Here is a 19,605-nt window from a genome sequence, read left to right on the forward strand (position 1 = left end):
GGAAAATAAGATTGCGACAATATGGCAAGTATAATACTAGAGTCTAGAAATATTCTTGGTCAGATTTAAGTATATACAGTACACACTGGAATGAATGAGCTCTCATTACCTACCTGTCCGTATTAATAATGCAATCTGTATCTCTGAGGTAGGGTACCTCCACTGTATGTATTAAGTGCTCAACTGTGGGAAAAGATAATTCATGAAAAGAGTATTTTTTTCAGGGGTAGCAATTTCCACAGAGCAAGAAGCAGCTCTTTCCGACAACATCAATCTAAATGGCGTAACCAAGTGCGCAGAAGGTGAATGCTTACTCAGTGTTTCTGGGCCCCCGATGTTGGCCTCTAAGGAGGAAATGCTGCTGAGATGCTGAGGGCTGGGAGACAAGGGAAACAGCAGAGGAACACCTGCCCCAGACACCACCGGTCCCCCACGCCCACCTCCTCTCCGAGGGGCTGGCCTTCTGTCCGCCCAGAGCCTCCCCAGGGTTACTTTGTTTCTCACAACCTCACCGCTTCACACTCACAAACTCTTGTCATTTCCAAATTCTCCAGAGTCCACCCTCAAATGTCTTGTCCAACTCTTCCCTTAGAAAATCCTTTTTCTCCTCCTATTAACTGATCTGCACTCAAACTCCTATTTCTTTGAAAACTTTCTGGCGTGGAAATTTAGCCTCAGGCAGGAATGTGTCTCCGCTCTTACCGTCTCTCCCCTTTATCCTCAGTTCCCTGATCTGCTGCCTGAAACCGCTCATCTTTCTTTTCCTGGCAACCAATACCTTTCCTAGGTAGACTGCTGTGTTAGTGTATGCTCTCCAAGCATGTCTTCATCCTGGTCCAAGCACTTTGGATGTCTGCAAGTTACTCTCTTGGCCTCAGCTTTGCCATCTGTAAAATGGGAATAACAGCACCTACCTCATAGTACTGTTCCAAAGTTTAGATAAAACAATACAGGGGACATTCCCAGCACACTCCTAGTGCACAGTATGTGCTCAGTAGATGTTAGCTGTGTTATTATTACTCAGCAGTCATGAACTGCTGGCAAAGCCATGAATTTGTACTGTTTACAGTGAAAAAGAATAATTTATTAGCTTAAGAATGACACTGAGGTGTGACTGATATAAAAAATATTCTGAATTTTGTTTGTATTATGACCGTGAGGTAACATGCACTAATACCTGTGATATGACAGCATACAATTTAGCTTTAGAATGACGCTACTATTTTCTGTGAGGTAACACTCACCTTTTTAAAAAAATGTCTTGTGCTATAAACTCTATATGCATTCCTTCATTTACTCTTTATCATAATCCTATGTTGATGTGTTTACTTGACACATAACTATTATTGCTACTTGTTATCTGCTTGCTAAAAACATTGACCTGCTTTTGCGAAAACATCTTTGTAGTTGTTCCAGGAGGAGGCTGGTTGCTGCTTTCATGATTAAGTGGGTATAGGGGCGTAACACGCTGACAGAATCCTGGTTTTCCTATGTTCAGGATTATATTTCCATAAAGACACAGCTTATTTTTTAATTGAAAATAATCTGGTTTCTCTTCCATTTTTTTCATTTTATAATCATTAATGTTTCATGAATGTGGGTTTGTGATTACTTTCTTTAGGATATTTAAGGCTTTAAATGTTTTTTGGCTACTGTTTTTAAATAAATTGACTTTTTCAAATCAGTCTTTATGAGACAATGAGATTATCAATTTGATACTTTGCTGAATTCTCACTATAGTAAATCCTTAACAAAGAACCTCATAATTACATCTGGCAAAATGTATTCTTTTTTTCCCCTCCCTAATTCTCACCCAAAGACATACTTATTGATTTTAGAGAGAGAGAGGAAGGGAGAAAGAGAGGGAGAGAAACATCGATTGGTTGCCTTTTGCATACATCCCAACTGGGACCAAACTCACAACCCAGGAATCAAACCTGTGACTTTCCTATTTGCAGGATGACATTCAACCAACTGCGCCACACCGGCCAAAGACAGAATGTATTCTTTATAAATACCTCAGAATTGCTTTTGGTCAATATTACTATCTTGGTGTTAGACATTTCATTTCTCATCACACCTTCCATTACTTTAGCAGGGCTGAGTTTACTGACCCTGGACCAACCAACCAACTCCAGGCCTCTTCTTCCCTATAGAGAACTCTTGCTAAAACAGGGTCAGAAATAAGACCCTATTTCTAAGGAAGACAGTGTGGTAGAGGTAGTAAAACAGAACAGTTTTACTGGATTGTAGGTTTATCAGCAAATCCTGGGAAAAGAAACCTTAATAACACTGGACTTATATTCCTAAACACCTTGGTTTGTATATACTATGTGCAATGATAATTAAAATCCTCATGGTATGTGAATGGTAGATATGATTGTATATCCTTAAGCTCTAGAGACAGTAATTACCTAACGAGTAGGCAGAGTTTCATTATGTGGACCATGCCTAGAGTATGCTATTAAGAGACTGTTTCCATGTTTTTATTATAGAATCATGCCTAGTTGCTTTAAACATACCAGGGTCTTTCTTTGCGAAGTTGACAGTCTTCTTACCATTTCAAGAACTGCACAGATGCACTAGTTTTTAGAACATTATTGAGCAAGTATCAAATGTTCTAAAACTTGGCAGAAAAAAGAACTTGGTGAATTTGCCCCCAAAATGGAGACCAACTATAGACCTTTACACCTTGGGGTATATATATTTATCATTTAACTTCCTTCAAATAAAGTGACCATGATTTATCTTCTTCAAACGTGGTTATTGACAAACACACCTTTTAATGATGATCCCATGAGAGTAAGAAGACTAAAAGCCACTTGATGCTGCAAGAACTATGCAACCGACCCCGAGAGCAGCGGCAGTCCTGACAATACGAAGTCCTGAGCTCAAGTTGGTGATGGGACTACAAGCAAACTGATCCATTCCGTATCCCTTGACAGTTCTTCACACTCCCATGTGGAATACTGTACCTTGATCGTGGTAGTGGTCACACAAAGGTATACATGATACAATTGCACGGAACTACACACAGAGGCTTGAGTGCTTATAAAACCCATGAAACCTGAATAAGCCCCGGGGGAATATACCAATGTCAGTTCTTGGTTTTGATACATAACTCTACTTACATAAGATGTTACATAAGGGGAGGCTGGGTGAAAGGTACATGAAGACTTTCCTGTATATATTTTTGCAACTTCTTATGAATCTATAATTATGTAAAAAGAAAAAGTGAAAAAAAAACCCCAAAACCCCCAAAACCCATAAGTAGAATCAGCCTCTGAGGAGGAGTTCTGTCAAGGGAGTGATGTCCCCTAAGGAGGAAGCAAACAGAAGTCGGCACTACCGCAGATGAGAATACTTCTCCAAGGACACTTTAAACCACAAATGCCTCATTATCATAGGTAACAAAAGCCGACTAATTTAGTCAGGTACATGCCAGCTGATTAAATAGCAATTTTCATTGTGTTAGGGTTTGTTTGATTGCGTCCTGTGCTGAGTGCACGGAATTAGAACGATCAGTTTGCTTTCCTGGGAATCAGAAATAAGTCAGAAAAAATATCAGCCCTGCCTGCGCACTGCACCTCTCTTCTCTCACTTGCAGCCTCCTCCACAGAGCAGATTTCTCCTCTGAGCTTTGAAGTTTCAGTCACATTGGAGCCCACAACTCATATGTATACAATCTAAGCAATTTTGGGGTTAGGGCCTCGGTTACCCATTCCCTTCCAATAAATTTTGAGGATGCCTTTCAGATCTTGTAGAGGACCTGCTGACACTCAGATTCATATCTAGTGAAAGCATAAGGTTCATATGAAAAACAGAAAATCCTCAAGATATATTCTTTCTTTTGAAAAATAGTCTGGCTGGTGTGGCTCAGTGGATTGAGTGCCGGCCTGTGAACCAAGGGGTCACCAGTTCGATTCCCAGTTCAGGGCACATGCCTGCATTGCAGGCTGGATCCCCAGTTGGGGGCAAACACACATTGATATTTCTCTCTCCCAGTCTTTCTCCCTCCCTTCCTTTCTCTAAAAATAAATAAATAATCTTAAAAAAAAAGTCTTTATTTTTTAGAGCCAATTTGAGTTCACAAAACAACTGAGCAGAAGGAAGAGATTTCCCACATAATCCCTGCCTGCATACAAGCACAGCCTCCTGCATTATCAACATCCCCACCAAAGTGGTACATTTGTTACAGCTGATGAACCTACACTGATACCTACATCAGCATCACCCCAAGTCTGCAGCCTTCCTTAGGGTCACTTCTGGTGCCGTACATTTTTGGGGTCTGGACAAGTATATTGTGACAGGTATCCACCACTACAGTATCATACAGAATAGCTTCCCTGTCCTAAAAATCCCTTCCTTTCCACTAACTTCTAGCAACCACTAAATTTTTTTAAAAGTTTATTAAAAAAATTTTTTTTAGACTGAGGGAAAGGGATGGAGAAAGAGAGGGAGAGAACACATCGATGTTAGAGGGAAATACCGACTAGTCATCTTCCTCACAGGCCCCGACCAGGGACCAAACCTGCAACCCACACATGTGCTCTGACTGGGAACCAAGCCAATGACCTTTCAGTTTGGGGGACAACACCCAACGGAGCCACACCAGCCAACGTGTAACCACTAATCTCCTTTCTCCATAGTTTAATCCTTTTCCAGAATGTCATATAATTGGAATCATAGAGTGTGTAGCATTTTCAGCCTGGTTTCTTCCATTTCTCAATATGCATTTCAGTTTCCTCCATGCCTTTTCATGGCTTGATAGCTTACTTCTTTAGTGCTGAATCATATTCCATTGTTTGGATGCACCACAGTTCATTTATCCATTCACCTTCTTAAGGCCATCTTGGTTGCTTCCAAATTTTGTCAGTTGTGAATAGATCTGCTATTAATATCCATGGGCAAGTTATTCTGTGGCCATGGTTTTCAGCTCCTTCAGGTAAATACCAAGGAGTGTGATTGCTGGATTGTGTGGTAAGAGTATGCTTACTTTTGTAAGAAGCTGCCAAACTGTCTTCCAAAATCATTGTAGCATACTACGCTCCCACCAGCAATGAATGAGAGTTCCTATTGCTCCATATCATTGCCAGCATTTGGTATTGTCAGTATTGTGAATTTTGGCCATTCTAAAAGGTGTTTAGTAGTATCTCATTTTGACTTGTATTTCCCCGATGGCATATAATGTGAAGCACTTTTCATATACTTATCTGTCATATGCTTATCTTCTTTGATGAGGAGTCTGTTAAGGTCTTTGGCCCATTTTAAAACTGGGTTGTTTTCTTATTGTTGAGTTTTAAGAGTTCTTTGTATACTCTGGATAACAGTCCTTTATCAGATGTTTTGCAAATATTTATTCCCAGTCTGTGGCCTTATTTTTCTTTTGACACTCTCTTTCAAAGAGAAGAATTTTTAATTTTAATGAAGTCCAAGTTATGAATTCTTTCTTTCATTGGTTGTGCCTTTAGTGATCTAAACAGTCATTGCCAACACCAAGGTCATCTAGATTTTCTCCTAAGTTATCTTCTGGGATTTTTATACTTCTGTGTTTTACATTGAAGTGTCTGATCCATTTTGAGTTAATTTTTGTTAAGGGTATAAAGTTTACGTATAGCTTCACTTATTTGCATGTTGATGTTCAGTTGTTCCAGCATCATTTTTGACAATACTATCTTTGTTCCATTGTATTGCCTTTGCTCCTTTGCCAGAAATCAATTTATTATATTCATGTAGGTCTATTTGGGTTCTCATTGTTTCATTAACTTATGTATATTCTCTTACCAATGCTGTCTTGATTACTGTAGCTTTATAGTAAGTCTTGAAGTCAGGTAGTGCCAGTTCTTCAATTTTGTTCTTCTTTAACAATACTGATTTGGTTATTCTGTGTCTTTTGCCACTCCATATAAATGTTAGGATCCAGTGTGTTGATATCCAACCCCCCCCCCCCCCCAAAAAAAACAGACAACAAAACTTGTTGGGATTTTGGAGTGCATTGAATCTATAGATCAATTTGGGAAGAACTGACTTTTTCACAATAGGTTTTTCATAGATATTCTTTATCAATTTAAGAAAGTTCTCTTCTAATGCTAGTTTACTGAGGATTTTTTTTAAAAATCATGAATGGGTACTGGATTTTGTCAAATGTTTCTTCTACCTTTATGAGCAAGTAGTTTTTCTTCTTTAGCCTGATTGGATAGATTACATTGACTGATTTTTGAATGTTGCACCAGCCTTGCATACCTGAGGTAAATCCCACTTGGTCATGGTGTATAATTTTTTATACATTGTTGGATTCAATTTGCTAGTATTTTGTTGAAAATTGTTTGCATTTATGTTCATGAGACATCTGCAGCCCATAGTTTTCTTTTCTTGTAATGTCTTGTTTTGATATTAGGATAATGCTAGCCTCATAGTATGAGTTAGAAGTATTCTCTCTGCTTCTATCTTCTGAATGAGATCACAGAGAACTGGTATAATTTCTCATTTACATGTTTGGTAGAACTCATCTGGGCCTGGTTTGGAAAGTTAATAGTTATTGATTCAATTTCTTCAAATTGTCTGTTTTTCTTGTTTGGCACATGTGTCTTTCAAGAAATTGGTCTATTTCAACTAGGTTATCCAATTTGTGAGCAAAGAGTTGTTCACACTATTCCTTTGTTATCCTTTTAATATCCATAGGATCTGAAGTGATATATCCCATCTTTCATTTCTATTTTTTAAAAAGTTTTTTTTTTTGGAAGGGAAGAGAGGGAGAAAGAGAGGGAGAGAAACATCAATGTGAAAGAAACATCCATCGGCCGTCTCTCATACACGCCCAGAACAGGAGGGACCAAATCTGCAACCCAGGCATGTGCCCTGATTGGGAATTGAACCAGCGACATTTTGCCCTGCGGGACAACATCCAGCTGAGCGGCATCAGACAGGGCCATCCATGTTTCATTTCTGATATTAGTAGTTTGTGTAAAGAATATTCTTTTAAAAGGTTTAACACTTAAATGAACTAGATTCTCTCAAGTGGGTATTCCAGGCTTCACTTTTCCTTGACAAAGCAAGGATATATTGTCAAAACCTGTATTTTCCACAATTACTCAAACTAGTATTAAAGTGTGATGTGAAAAAATATTTTCATAGCACCTGTGGATCCAGTTGTTATAATTTGAAAAAAAGAACATGATTAAGGGAGATTATCTTAATTGGAATTTAATTCCCCCATCATTGCAACATAGCACCTATCCCCAAAAGCTTATTAGTTTTGAACTATGGCTACTACTTAGAACCCAGTTTGCTTTTCCATATCAATTCCAAATTGATTTAAAGGGCACAATTAAAATAAGAGCAGCATAAACTGGAATTTTAAAATACAAGAATTCTTAATATCTCAGACATTAGGAGTCTCTAAAGAACACATACAGATAATTATTAGGACATAAAAGAAGTTGTTTTATGGCCAGTAATTACTTTTTTTATGTATTTTCCCTAGAAAACTTGAAAATATGCCTAAAAGGGACATTTACAAGGATGTTCAATGCAACATTGTTATGACAGAAGAAAACTGTCACAAGGGAAAAAAAATCTAGGTTATATATATAATATGGAACATACAAGGTCTCTCCAGAAGGTATCCAGCATGTAATATGAAAAACACATTTATTGAAGAAGATACAAGATACAAGAAACATTGTACATAGGAAAATGATGCCTCAGTCCCCTTCAAAGTAGGCACCTTGGGACCTCACACAGTTCTCCCAATCACCATCAGCTGCCCTGTTGTATTTTCCTGAGTCTCCTTGAAGGTCTGAAATCTCTCCCTTTTCAAAGGTGATTGTAGTTTTGGGAAAAGTCAGAACTCAGAGAGCACCAAATCTGGGCTGTAAGGGGCCTAAATCACCTGGGTGATTGATGTTTTGCAAAAAAACGCTGCATGAGACGTGATCCATGAGCAGGTGTGTTGTGATGATGCTAGCCCACAGCTGAGGCCTTCTGAATTACCCATTGAAAAATGTTCTAGCTTAACAGAAAGTTTCATGCAGATTCATTGCTCTATTCACTCAGTCACTTTGATCGCAATGGCCACATGGTACATAAGCTCACTCACCAACATCTACTGCCCCCTCCATTAACGAATACAGTGAAGTTGTCATTGTTCATGTATGCACATTCCAGTCCACTCTCCATGGCTGCAAGGTTTACGTGGATGTTGTGCAAACTGTTCTCATTAACAATGGCTGGACTTTTTCTGAATAGACCTTATATACACATATATGTGTATGTATTTATATATGTATGTATATTTATATATACACACATACAAAACATAGTGGATCTGCAGAACATGTAAAAGAATATCACTCATGTAAAAAACGATAAAGCTATATCCTTGTAAGTACATTTTATTTTTTAAGAGATTTTATTTTTAGAGAGAGGGTGAGGGAGAAAGAGAGGGAAACATCAACATGAGAAACATTGATTGGTTGCCTCTTGCATGCCACCAACCAGGGACTGGTCTGCAACCCAGGTACGTTCCCTGACCAGGAATGGAGCCGGCGACCTTTTGTTTTGCAGGAAGACACCCAACTAACTGAGCCACACTGGCCAGGGCTGTACATGTTTTATACACACACAGAAAAAGGTTTGGAAAGTCACATTCCAAAATGTAACAGCAATTACCTCTAAGATTTTTAAAGTATTTATTGCTCAGTGTGGGGGTGGTGGTGGTGGTGTAATATTATTTGCAATATTTTAATTAAAAAAAAGAAAATTCATATTTTATGGCTTAAATGAATTTGGAAAAGGTAATACCCTAAAACATACTTTAAGAAATCAAACAGCAAAAGCATACCCACCTTGACACAGGCACCAACAAAATTTAAATGACACACATCCTCTTTCCCTCGTGGAAATTAGTACAAAGCAACGGAGAGTCAAGAGCAGAATATTCTTGTCAAAGTCATATCCAAATGTAGCTACTCAGCTCTCTACTTTACCAGAGGGAACTCTTGGTGTCTTCTTTCTCTGGGATCAGTATGTGACCGCTAATTGAGCACACACTAGGTGCTTACTTGCATCTTTATAGCTGGAGACACTGGAAGGATGTCACCCCAAAAGGGGGTAATATGTTCCCATGTGAAAACAAGCAATGGACAAAAATAAACCCACTGCAAATTCAACACCAGTATATTATGCATGGTTTGCCATCTGGCTCAATGAAAACAGAACTGCTTATTCCAAAATATCAGTTAAAAGGTGTTAGTCAAAATATTTATATACAATCTATATAACCTGATGTTTCCCCTGTGTAAGATAACTTCCTTGCAATAATTATCTTTCAGAATTTTTACCATCCTTTACAGTGTATGCCAGAATCCCAAAACGATGACCTCCAGGTGCCATGTGGCCTCAGATGTAATTTGGTTTTCCTCTACTGTATTGCCCCCATATTTTGAAAAGACTATTTCACATAAATAGCCAGACTTCCACCTTATCCTCATCTGGTAACGCTGGGTCTGCCTTGCTTCAGGGCAACCGCTGGCTGGAGAACTGTCTCTTCGAGACAGGGCGAGGCCTCTGCATCACCCCAGTCCCCACCACGCCCGGCTGCTCCCCACCCGGAGGCTGTCTGTTGCCATTATCATTCTGCTTCTGCTGCTGTTCTTCTCACAGCAGCGTCAATTAGAAAACTGATAACTTGTAGTTATATCTCTAGCAAAGAAACTCAAGATACAGATTGTTAAATGTCTCAAGGAAAATGGGAAAGAATATTTTTCCATGAGAATGAAGACTATTCCTACATGTCTAATTTGCAAGCAAAGTATGCTTCTGATGAAAGAATACAACATACCGTTATGAAACTAATGGCCAATTCTCTATATTATATCTTCCTGTCCATAGCAGGCATTTGAATTTGTGATGCTTGGTTTACAGTAATACTTATGGATATGTCACCAACTGGAAGACACAGAGGCGGCGAAAAAGCAAACACAAGAATTGGAGTTTTGTGAACTGCACACATATTAACCTATAAGTATTTTATATTTAAATTTACCACATCATCAATTCTAAATAAGCTTAATGAGATGTACATAGCAGGTATTGCACATTAGGTGTTACAAGGATTGAAGGTGAGTAAAACATAAGTTCTTACTCCGTAAGAGCTTGCTTTAAGAGTGGGAAGGGATGGGGAAGAAAGTATAGACAGGTATATGTTACTTTACTGGAATGATAAATTAAGACAGTAGACAGATACAAGCAAAGCCTTGTAACATGTGGAAAGAGGGAGCAAGAGAGGAAAATCAGGAACAGCTTTGGGAAGACAGTATCATGAGAGCTGGGCCTGAAGATAGTTATAATTTCTAAAGGATGCAATAACAAGGAGGTAGTAAGACAGGAAGTTGCAGGGAGCATTGAGAAAACAGTATATCATACAGTGTACCTGCAGTGTAGCATATATGGTAAGAAGAATGAAAGAGGAAGACGAAGTAGCCGACAAACTTCAGCGCAAAGCTGATGTCTGTCTTGAATAAGGCAGTGAAGTGTCCAAGTGAAGTAGGTGATTGTCATTGGAGAAAAAGAAATAGGCTAATTATACTTAGAGACAACAAAATTACTTCCAAAAGCTACCTGAAGAGCAAGACATGAATGATTTTCTCTACTCTAAGTTCTCTCCAACCTCTTCTCTAAATATCAAGAGTTTCAAACTGGCAGCTGTCAAGTCTGAAATGGCAGGGAGGCTGTATGGGCCAAAGCGCTTACAAAAAACCAACAAATCAAACAAAAAAGTTCCTGGTACTGAAACACTGACAATCTCTCTCTCACCGCCCCCCCCCCCCCCCCAAATCCAGACCTCCCACTTTTCTTGAAAACCCAGAAATTCTGGCAACACAAACCTCACATTCCAACATGGTCACAATCTGCTGTGGCCGAGCAGGCGCTGCCTCCTCTTGATCTCGTTTGCCAGTCTCCACCCTGTGCCCCATGTGTTACCTTCCCAGCTCTGAATGCGTGTGTGACCGCTGCCATACACATAGGGGACAGCCCTCTATTTACTCACATACAGACATATGAATGCTGCACTGGGCTACATGCTGTAAAAGAAACACACATTAGGCATGCCTAGTCAAGAAACAGGAACTCATTGTCAGAAACAACATATCTGAGAGTGGGATTTCAACTTAAGGTAGAAGAAATTACTTCAGCTCCTCAATGTCATAGGAAAGGGATCTGTAATTTAGGTCAACATTGTCAAAGACACAAGAATGTGAATATTTAATGGAAAGTTCAAGCTTCTTAAGTAGAAGACTCAGAGTCAAGTCTTCCCCTACATAGTAAACCATTAAATCTAAAGGCTCTTTGTAGGACCACAAACGTGGGGTCTGGCTGGCAGGATCCCGGGCTGCAGGAGCTCAGCCCGTCACGAGGCTGTTCCTTGACTATGGTCTAATGTGAGAGCAATGGAGCCTGAGAAATGAGGTCAGATCAGCAGCCGAGGTGCATAAATGTGCTGGTTCAGATGCTAGTGGCCCAACTTCCTAACTTTCAGTCAGGAGTAACCAGGAAACCATCACCAGCCTCTGGCCACTCTGGCCCTCTAAGACACATCATGGTTCTTTACTTTGTTAGAATCCTATCACGGAGCATTTACCAGGAGAGATCTGCCTTTTGTCATTCAATTACTGTCATCTCTGTTAACAGTTCACTGCTATGCTGCGTTGGTTCCTAATCGCCTATCACTGAGGCTGTATGTAAAGGATGCCATCGGTTGTGTTTCTTCATTGCTAGAAATGAGGCAAATATAGGAAGTGGCAGTGTGATGACGATATATGAAAATCACAATTTATAAGAGCAAAAGACAGAGAGAATACCCATCATAGAGACCTGGTAAACTATCGTAAAGACATGAAATAACATTCTGCAGCTACAGGAGATTGGGATGGAGCGCTACCGAGCAAAAAAAGGAGCAAATAATTGAGACATATAACAACTTGAATGAATGTCAAAGGAATTATGCCAAGTGAAAAAAAGCCAAAACGTCAATTCCAAAAGGTTATATATGATTTCATTTCTATAATTCTTTAAATTATAAAATTATAAAAATGGAGAACAGATTACCAGTTGCCAAGGGTTAGAGATGGGGGCAGGGGCAGGAGGAAATGGGGATGGACACACAAACCTACACATGTGATAGAACTGTACAGAAAAATACCCACACAATATACATGCCATGCCATAAAAAGGACAGAAATACAGATGAAGCAATTGCTAAAAATTTTCAGTGAAACTCCTTACAATAAGAAGGTACCTCTGGAAAAGTTAGAAAGAGGAAAGAGAAAAGGGGGAGAGGGGTGTAAAGAGGGAAAAAGGGGGCGGGAGGAATGAGACTGGCCACATTCGATAAATGGTCTGAATAACCTCTAACACATACTATTACAAGAGAAAAAAAGTGACGACCCATTGTTTTCATAGCCTCAGCAGTAAGCCAGGCTGGAGACGCCCATGATTACTAAAATATCTGCAACTTGTACAGTTAGGAGGATACAATACTTTAGAAAAAGCTGAGCAGCCTCCAAAGAAAGAAAATCCCTGCTGATATGCTGAGGCGATTCAATCCAGAATGCATGCTGGCCTCCACCTGAGATGGCACTTACTTTGGTTTGCCCAATCCACAATCAGAATTCATTCACTAGGGAAAAAAATCCACCCAGAACATGTAAGATTTTATCTTTGTCAATGAACTTCTGAATTAATCATTGATATCAGAATCAAATTCAAACTTCTAGAAAATTATGTGAATCAAAAAGGGTCAACAGACTACTGTGCATTATTGATGGCTTTTGATCTCTGTAGTCAGCCACGTTATTTTGAATACACCAATCTAAACCTAAATAAATGATTCCCAAATAGTAAGGTTTCTACATCTCATCTACCGAGTCACTTGCACAGAGAGCTTACAAGGAGAGTTGAATCTCTGAAGTGAGAAGTTTTATGTTTAAGTTAAAAGATCATAAACATTAGCAGTATCAGGAACTTGCCCCCAAATCAAACTATTTTGTATTAAGACACAAGCCACCACAAGATTTTAAATATGATTAAAACACACTTTAAAACACGTACCAAGCAGCTTTCAGAGATGATAAAGAAAACAATGCTAGTAACAGTCACATGTTAGCAAATAAATAAAACTCAAGTTTGATTCTTTGTATTCCAAGAACATTTTCAACCTACACCAAATTTCTCCATGATATTCTTGGACTTTCTATTCTGCTTCTTGTGATAATGCAAATTCAAGAACTTCTTAAGGTTTGTATCAGATTAGCAAAGTCAAATACCAAATGACAGTCTCTGTTTCATTAATATCCTTTCATTGAGGTTATTTGCTATACCAATTTCCTAAAGCAGACAACATTCTACATTCATCCCTAAGGCCATTTTAATCCATACCTTACAAAAATCAACAGAGGCCATTTTTGACTGGGCTCACTCTTCCCCAGCCTCTCTCGACATAAGATCACAGACACAAAGCCATGGCTGCAACGCAAAATCACGATGAATTTAAAGAAGTTAATGGGTTATTATCACCTTTTGTTTTTGCCTTACTGCGCTGGTTAGAACTTGCTGAATCAAGAGCCATGAGAGTCTTGACTTGACTTTCTGATTTTATGGGGAAAACAGTCTTTTGCCATTTAGTTGAGGAAATTTCCTCCATTTCTATTTTTCTGAGCGTTTAATTTTTAAATCATGAATGGATGTTGAATTTTGTCAAATGCTTTTTCTGCATTGATTGATATGATCATGTGACTTTCTTTTTAAGACTGTTACTACAGTGGATTACATTGATGGATTTTTTCAAAGAGGTTTTATTTTTAGAGAGAGAGGAAGGGTGGGAGAAAGAGGAGAAAAATATCCATGTGTGAGAAAAACATTTATCAGCTGCCTCTCACATATGCCCAACAGGGAACCCAGTCCACAACCCAGGCTTGTGCCCTAACCAGAGATTGAACTGGTGACCTTTTGGTCCACAAGCTGGCACTCAATCCACTGAGCCACATCAGCCAGAATGATAGATTTTTTTTTTTTTTATCCTCATTAGAGGACACGCTATTGTGGGGTTTTTTTGTTGTTGTTGTTGTTTTTGAGAGAGAGAGAGAGGGAAAGGGAGGGAGAGGGAGAGAAACACTGATCAGTTGCTTCTAGTTCTCCAGTTCGTTCCCCGACTGGGATGGAACTGGCAACTTAGACATGTGGCCTGAACAGGAATCTGCAGCCTTCCAGTTTACAGGATGACACTCCAACCGATAGACACACCAGCCAGGGCTACATTCATAGGTTTCTTTAAGTTGTATTTTGATTATGCTATTACAGTTGTCCCAATTTTTCACCCTTTGCCCCTCCACCCAGCACCTGCCATTCCTTCAGGCAATCCTCACACCATTATTCATGTCCATGAGTCATGCACATAGGTTCTTTGGCTACTCCACTTCCTATACTGTACTTTACATTCCCATGGCTATTCTGTAACTACCTATTTGTACTTCTTAATCTCCTTACCTCTTCACCCATCCCTCTAACCCCCCTTCCCATTTGGCAGCAATCAGTATGTTCTCTGTATTCATGATTCTGTCTCTGTTCTTGTTTGCTTAGTTTGTTTTTTTAGATTCAATTGTTGATAGGTATGTATTTATTGCCATTTTATTGTTCATAGCTTTGATCTTCTTTTTCCTAAATAAGTCCCTTTAACATTTCATATAATAATGGTTTGGTGATGATGAACTCCTTTAGTTTTTTCTTGACTGGGAAGCTCTTTATCTGCCCTTCGATTCTAAATGACAGCTTTGCTGGGTACAGCAATCTTGGCTGTAGATCCCTGCTTTTCATGGCTTTGAATATTTCTTGCCAACCCCTTCTAGCCTGCAAAGTCCCTTTTGAGAAATCAGCTGAAAGTCTTATGTGAGCTCCCTTCTAGGTAACTAACTGCTTTTCTCTTGCTGCTTTAAGATTCTCTTTATCTTTAACCTTTGGCATTTTAATTATGATGTGTCTTGAAGTGGGCCTCTTTGCATCCATCTTGTTTGGGACTCTCTGTGCTTCCTGGACTTGCAAGTCTATTTTCTTCACCAAATGAGGGAAGTTTTCTTTCATTACTTTTTCAAATAGATTTCCAATTTCTTGTTCTTTCTTTTCCCCTTCTGGTACCCCTATGATGTGAATGTTAGACCTCTTGACGTTGTCCCAGAGGCTCCTGACACTATCCTCGTCTTTCTGGAGTCTTTTCTCTTCTTGTTGTTCTGATTGGTTGGTTTTTGCTTCCTTCTTCTCCAAATCATTGATTTGATTCTTGCCTTCATTCACTTTACTGTTGTTTCCCTGTAAATTGTTCTTTATTTCAATTAGTGTATCTTTTGTTTCTGACTGGATCTTTTTTATGCTGTTGAGGTCCTCACTAAATTCTTTGAGCATCTGTATCAGTGTTTTGAATGTCGCATCAGATAGATTGCATATCTCCATTTCAGTTATTTTTCTGGAGTTTTGATCTGTTCTTTCATTTGGGCCATGTCTGTCTTTGCATTGTGGCAGTCTTCTTGTGTTTGTTTCCATGTATTAGGTAGAGCTGCTATGACTCCGTCTTGGTAGCATGCCCTAATGTAGTAGGTGTCCTGTAAGCTCCAGCGGCACAGCCTCACCTATCACCCAAGCTGGGTACTTGAGGTATGCCCTTTGTGTGGCTGAGTATACCCTAATCTTGTAGTTGAGCACTGGTTGCTGTTGGCAGGTCAATGGGAGGGATTTACCCAAGCCAGTCAGCTGCAAGGATTGGCTGTGACCACTGACCACCAACCTCCATCCTCTATGGAGGAGGATCAGCTGTGCAGGGACGGTGTGATGGTGCTCTGACATTAACTTTGGCTGTCTACCAGGTGCTCAGGCCCTGGGCTTTCCCAGGCTGTACAGGCCAAGGTCAGCCCACACCTGTGTTTTGTTCAGAGACCCTCTGCCTGAGCTTAATACAATCTGCAGATGGCTGCTATTTGTGCTGGGCTTGGAGATTCACAGGCAAAGCCAAACTGTGAGTCCACGCTGGAGGCTGCTAGTACCAGGCCTGGGGCCACTTAGCAAGAGGTAAGGGGAGCTACAGGTTTACTGAGGCCGGCTGTTGTTTGTTTGGTAGGATTTAGGAAGTTGTGAAGCATGAGCCAAGACCAGCTGTTTACATGGAAGAGCCACTGTTAACAGCTGTAAGTTGCGTGGGATGGAGCTTCAGGGGATCTCCAGAGTGTGACAGCTTTAGCCAGGCTGATGGAGTCTCAGATATGGTATCTGGCTGCTGCCTACTGGCTCTGTGGCTCTGTTGGGGGGAGGGTTCAGAAAAGGGACAATGGCTTCTGCCTGCCTTTCTGCCTGGTAGAAAGCTGTATCCCAACTCTTGCCTCGATGCCAGATACTTCAGTTCCTCCCTGTATGGCACAGGTGCCTTTCAAGCTGCTACTTGGGTGCCTGAGCTCAGAAGGAGTCTGAGTAAGTCTGTGTGTTGGTCTTTAAGGGGAACTGCTTGGGTCTCCAGAATTTTCTTCTAGCAACTCAATCCCCACTGCTTTTTGCCATTAGTTATGGAGACTTATCTTCCTGGCACTGGAACCCTGGGCTAGAGGGCATGGGGTGGGGCTGGGACTGCTCACTCCTGAGATATCCATCCCTAATTTTTATCCACCACATGTGGGTGTGGGGCCAGCTTGTTCAACATCTTCAACCCTCTTACCAGTCTGGATGGATGTAGTTTCTTTAATTTTGTAGTTGTTGACTTCCATTCAACTTGATTTCTGACAGTTCTGAGTGATGGTTGTTTTATAATTCAGTTGTAATTTTGATGTGGTTGTGCAAGGGAGCGAGCCGTGTTTACCTGTGCTGCCATCTAAACCAGAAGTCTACACTGATAGGATTACTACTTCTTATTTCATTGGCATTCTGAACATTGCCACTTAGAATATAAAAAGGTTACAAGGGCTAAAAGTAAAACATTCTCTATAAGAACATATATGCCTCCATTTTCTTCTGAACTAGGAAACACATTCCATGTTTTTACAAACAATAATTCTATTGGCTATCTTGTGATGTACCTTCACTCAACACAATAAAGGCAGCTGAAAAAGATCAGTACATATAGATGTACTGTTGGCCAAAAGGTAACCAAAGTAGCTTGTTAAATACTACAAATAGTGGGAGTTATTTAATGTAGCAAATGGTACATTCAATATTGACTTGTTAATGAACTTAAAGCTTCTTACATGTAACATTGAGAATTTCAGGGAGGTAAAGTACAGAAAGTTGTCAGGAGCTCCCATTAACTTAGACTTCAGTACTATAATTTCAAGTTCTTGAACCCAAAGTGATAGTACTCAAATACTAATAAATATTATCTCCATACACAGTATTTAATGTAGGTCATAATAATAAGAGGTCTGTAGCCCAAAAGTGAACATTTCAAAATACTCAAGTCCTTTTGTGAATAAATTTACAACTTGTCGAGTTGGATTACAAAGTAGAAATGGTGTTTGACGAAGAAGGTCCTCATGCCAGGAAATGACATCTTTTTCTTTGCAGAATGAAAAAAGGACAATAGCTCCTTTTCTGTTTTTATGTAGGAATGATATTTCGGTTTTAGCTCTGCAGGACCCTAGGTTCCACCTGGTACTATCCACAAGAGAGGAAAATCTGTGCGGTAGGCAGACCATGCTTTCCAATCATGAGCAATCTGGCAAGAACTTGAAAACTTGACACGCCTAAAGTCTTCCTGCCAGAGGGCTCTGCATCTCCATACTCCTTTCCTGAAACTTGGGTTAAAAAAAAAAATCAATGATTCAAGATCAGCAGTAAGGCAGTAAGCTCCTGGGTTCCACAGAGTACATCAGTTCTGTCCACCAGGCGTCGAAGTCAGAGCAGGGAAAATAAACACATAACAGCATCAGGGAGAAAGTAAAAAGAGGAAGGAAAGCAGAGAGGGAAGAATAAAGAAAGGACCAAAAAACCCCCAAATAAATCATGTTACAGAACAGATGTGCTCCAGGGAACAAATATTTAAAATTGTCTGTACTAGTCTTTAAGATATAACAATAGAGAAAGAAACCATCAATAAAATAAAGATGAGTGTTTTGAACATCAATGGAGCCTTGTGTTACAATATGCACCACAGAATCATTGAGCTATATAATATTCAATGGGAAAGAGGTTTTGGGATGTTTGGTTAGCATGTAATTAGAACACACCATATCAAAAAAGCAATAAAGGTAAAATTGAGAAAACAAGAGAAAGGGGCCCATGCTGTAGAGCCCATGAATCTCATCGGCTTTATCATGAAAGTTTATTGTTTTTAATCCTAGTACAATCAGCTACCAGTTACATACAGTAAAAAACAAAAAACAGCCACAAAGCAATGATGACAGAGATAGTCCGTGGATTGTAAGGTGGAGAAAATATTTTGTTGGAATCTTCCAGCAGATCCCCACCTGGTTTCAGCAGTTAACCTATCACTCCCACCCGCCCCAAAAAAGTTTTTAAAAAATTAATTTCTTGCTTAGGTACAGCAAGATCCTAATACCTCTTGGGGACACTGGAGAACTTTAAAAAACGAAAGCAGTAGAAACAAAACAAAAACTGAAACGTGGAAGCAAGGTGACACACAACGAAGCTCCAGGAGGCCTTGGCTTCAGATCACCTCAAAGCGAACCATCTGGAAAGAAATGAAAAGGCTGTCATGCCAGGAAAGAACAGGCAGCAAGCTCAGTAGGCCTTAGTGTCTCATCACTCCACTCCACATATCTACAGGATCCATGCTTAAGTCTTATATTTTCATAAGTGAGCCAGGTTGCATAAAATTGCTTCCTTTTAGAATAGTGTTTCTAAATAGAATAGTAAATGTTGGCAACTAGCACATACTTACTCTTTTAGAAGCAGAAAATACAGAAAGCGACGCATTTTTAACAAAGCATGCTGTCTACTTTATCTCAAGCCCTTCAAAACAACCACACAGTAGGCTACTTATATGACTATGTATCCTTACCTTACGGGAACAATGACTCCGTTTCAAAACTAAGTCTCATATATATTTGGTTCGATTGAGGGCTTTTTCAGCCAGGTGACCACTTTCATCTGTGATCTTCTCCCAGTCAGTCTGTCCGACCACAAAACCTATGGCCCTTTTCCTATCTGCGTCCTTCTTTTCCTCCAGGTCTGCCCATCTCACCTAGAAAGAACACAGCATTAGGCTGGGCTTTAGGAAAAATAAATATGCAAAATGCTTTCCCCCTATTTGGATAGTCTAAGGGGTAGGATAACTAATATGAAACCGGAAGTTTAAGAAATTAGAAATTAAGTGGGAGAATTGGAGAACGGCATATATCTTAAGTTACAGAAACTCTCTAGTCAATCAAGCTCTGAGCATTCCAGCTCCCAGAAAGTCCAGCTCTCGGCTCAGTCCCGTCCCTTCCAACTCCTCTGTCACTCCTTTTTAGTTTACTGACCTCATTTTTTTTAACCTAAAGTAGAGCACTAGCCTCTGCCTGGTTCTCCTGTGTGCATTCTCACTCCCTCAATCCATTTTCCTAGAGTGAGCTCCTT

General features: G+C 39.8%; 1 protein-coding gene across 4 annotated transcripts in view; it reads right to left on the reverse strand.

The window, feature by feature from the left end:
- Window positions 1-18,315: 18,315 nt before the first annotated feature.
- YLPM1 (YLP motif containing 1) overlaps window positions 18,316-19,605 on the reverse strand; it is a 59,120-nt gene continuing 57,830 nt past the window's right edge. For 3 of the 4 annotated variants that reach the window (XM_054567268.1, XM_054567267.1, XM_054567266.1), the window contains 2 exons: window positions 19,049-19,231; window positions 18,316-18,718 (listed from right to left, as the gene is read on the reverse strand). In XM_054567268.1, the coding sequence (XP_054423243.1) occupies window positions 19,085-19,231 (147 nt within the window). In that variant the 3' untranslated portion in view covers window positions 18,316-18,718; window positions 19,049-19,084. Of the gene's footprint in view, window positions 18,719-19,048; window positions 19,232-19,605 lie in introns of those variants that run through there. The other variant, XR_008528625.1, reaches the window with a different exon arrangement.

This window comes from Pteronotus mesoamericanus, unplaced genomic scaffold (assembly GCF_021234165.1).
Source record: "Pteronotus mesoamericanus isolate MK-2021 breed Mesoamerican mustached bat unplaced genomic scaffold, CSHL_Meso_final contig_182, whole genome shotgun sequence".
NCBI lineage: Eukaryota > Metazoa > Chordata > Mammalia > Chiroptera > Mormoopidae > Pteronotus > Pteronotus mesoamericanus.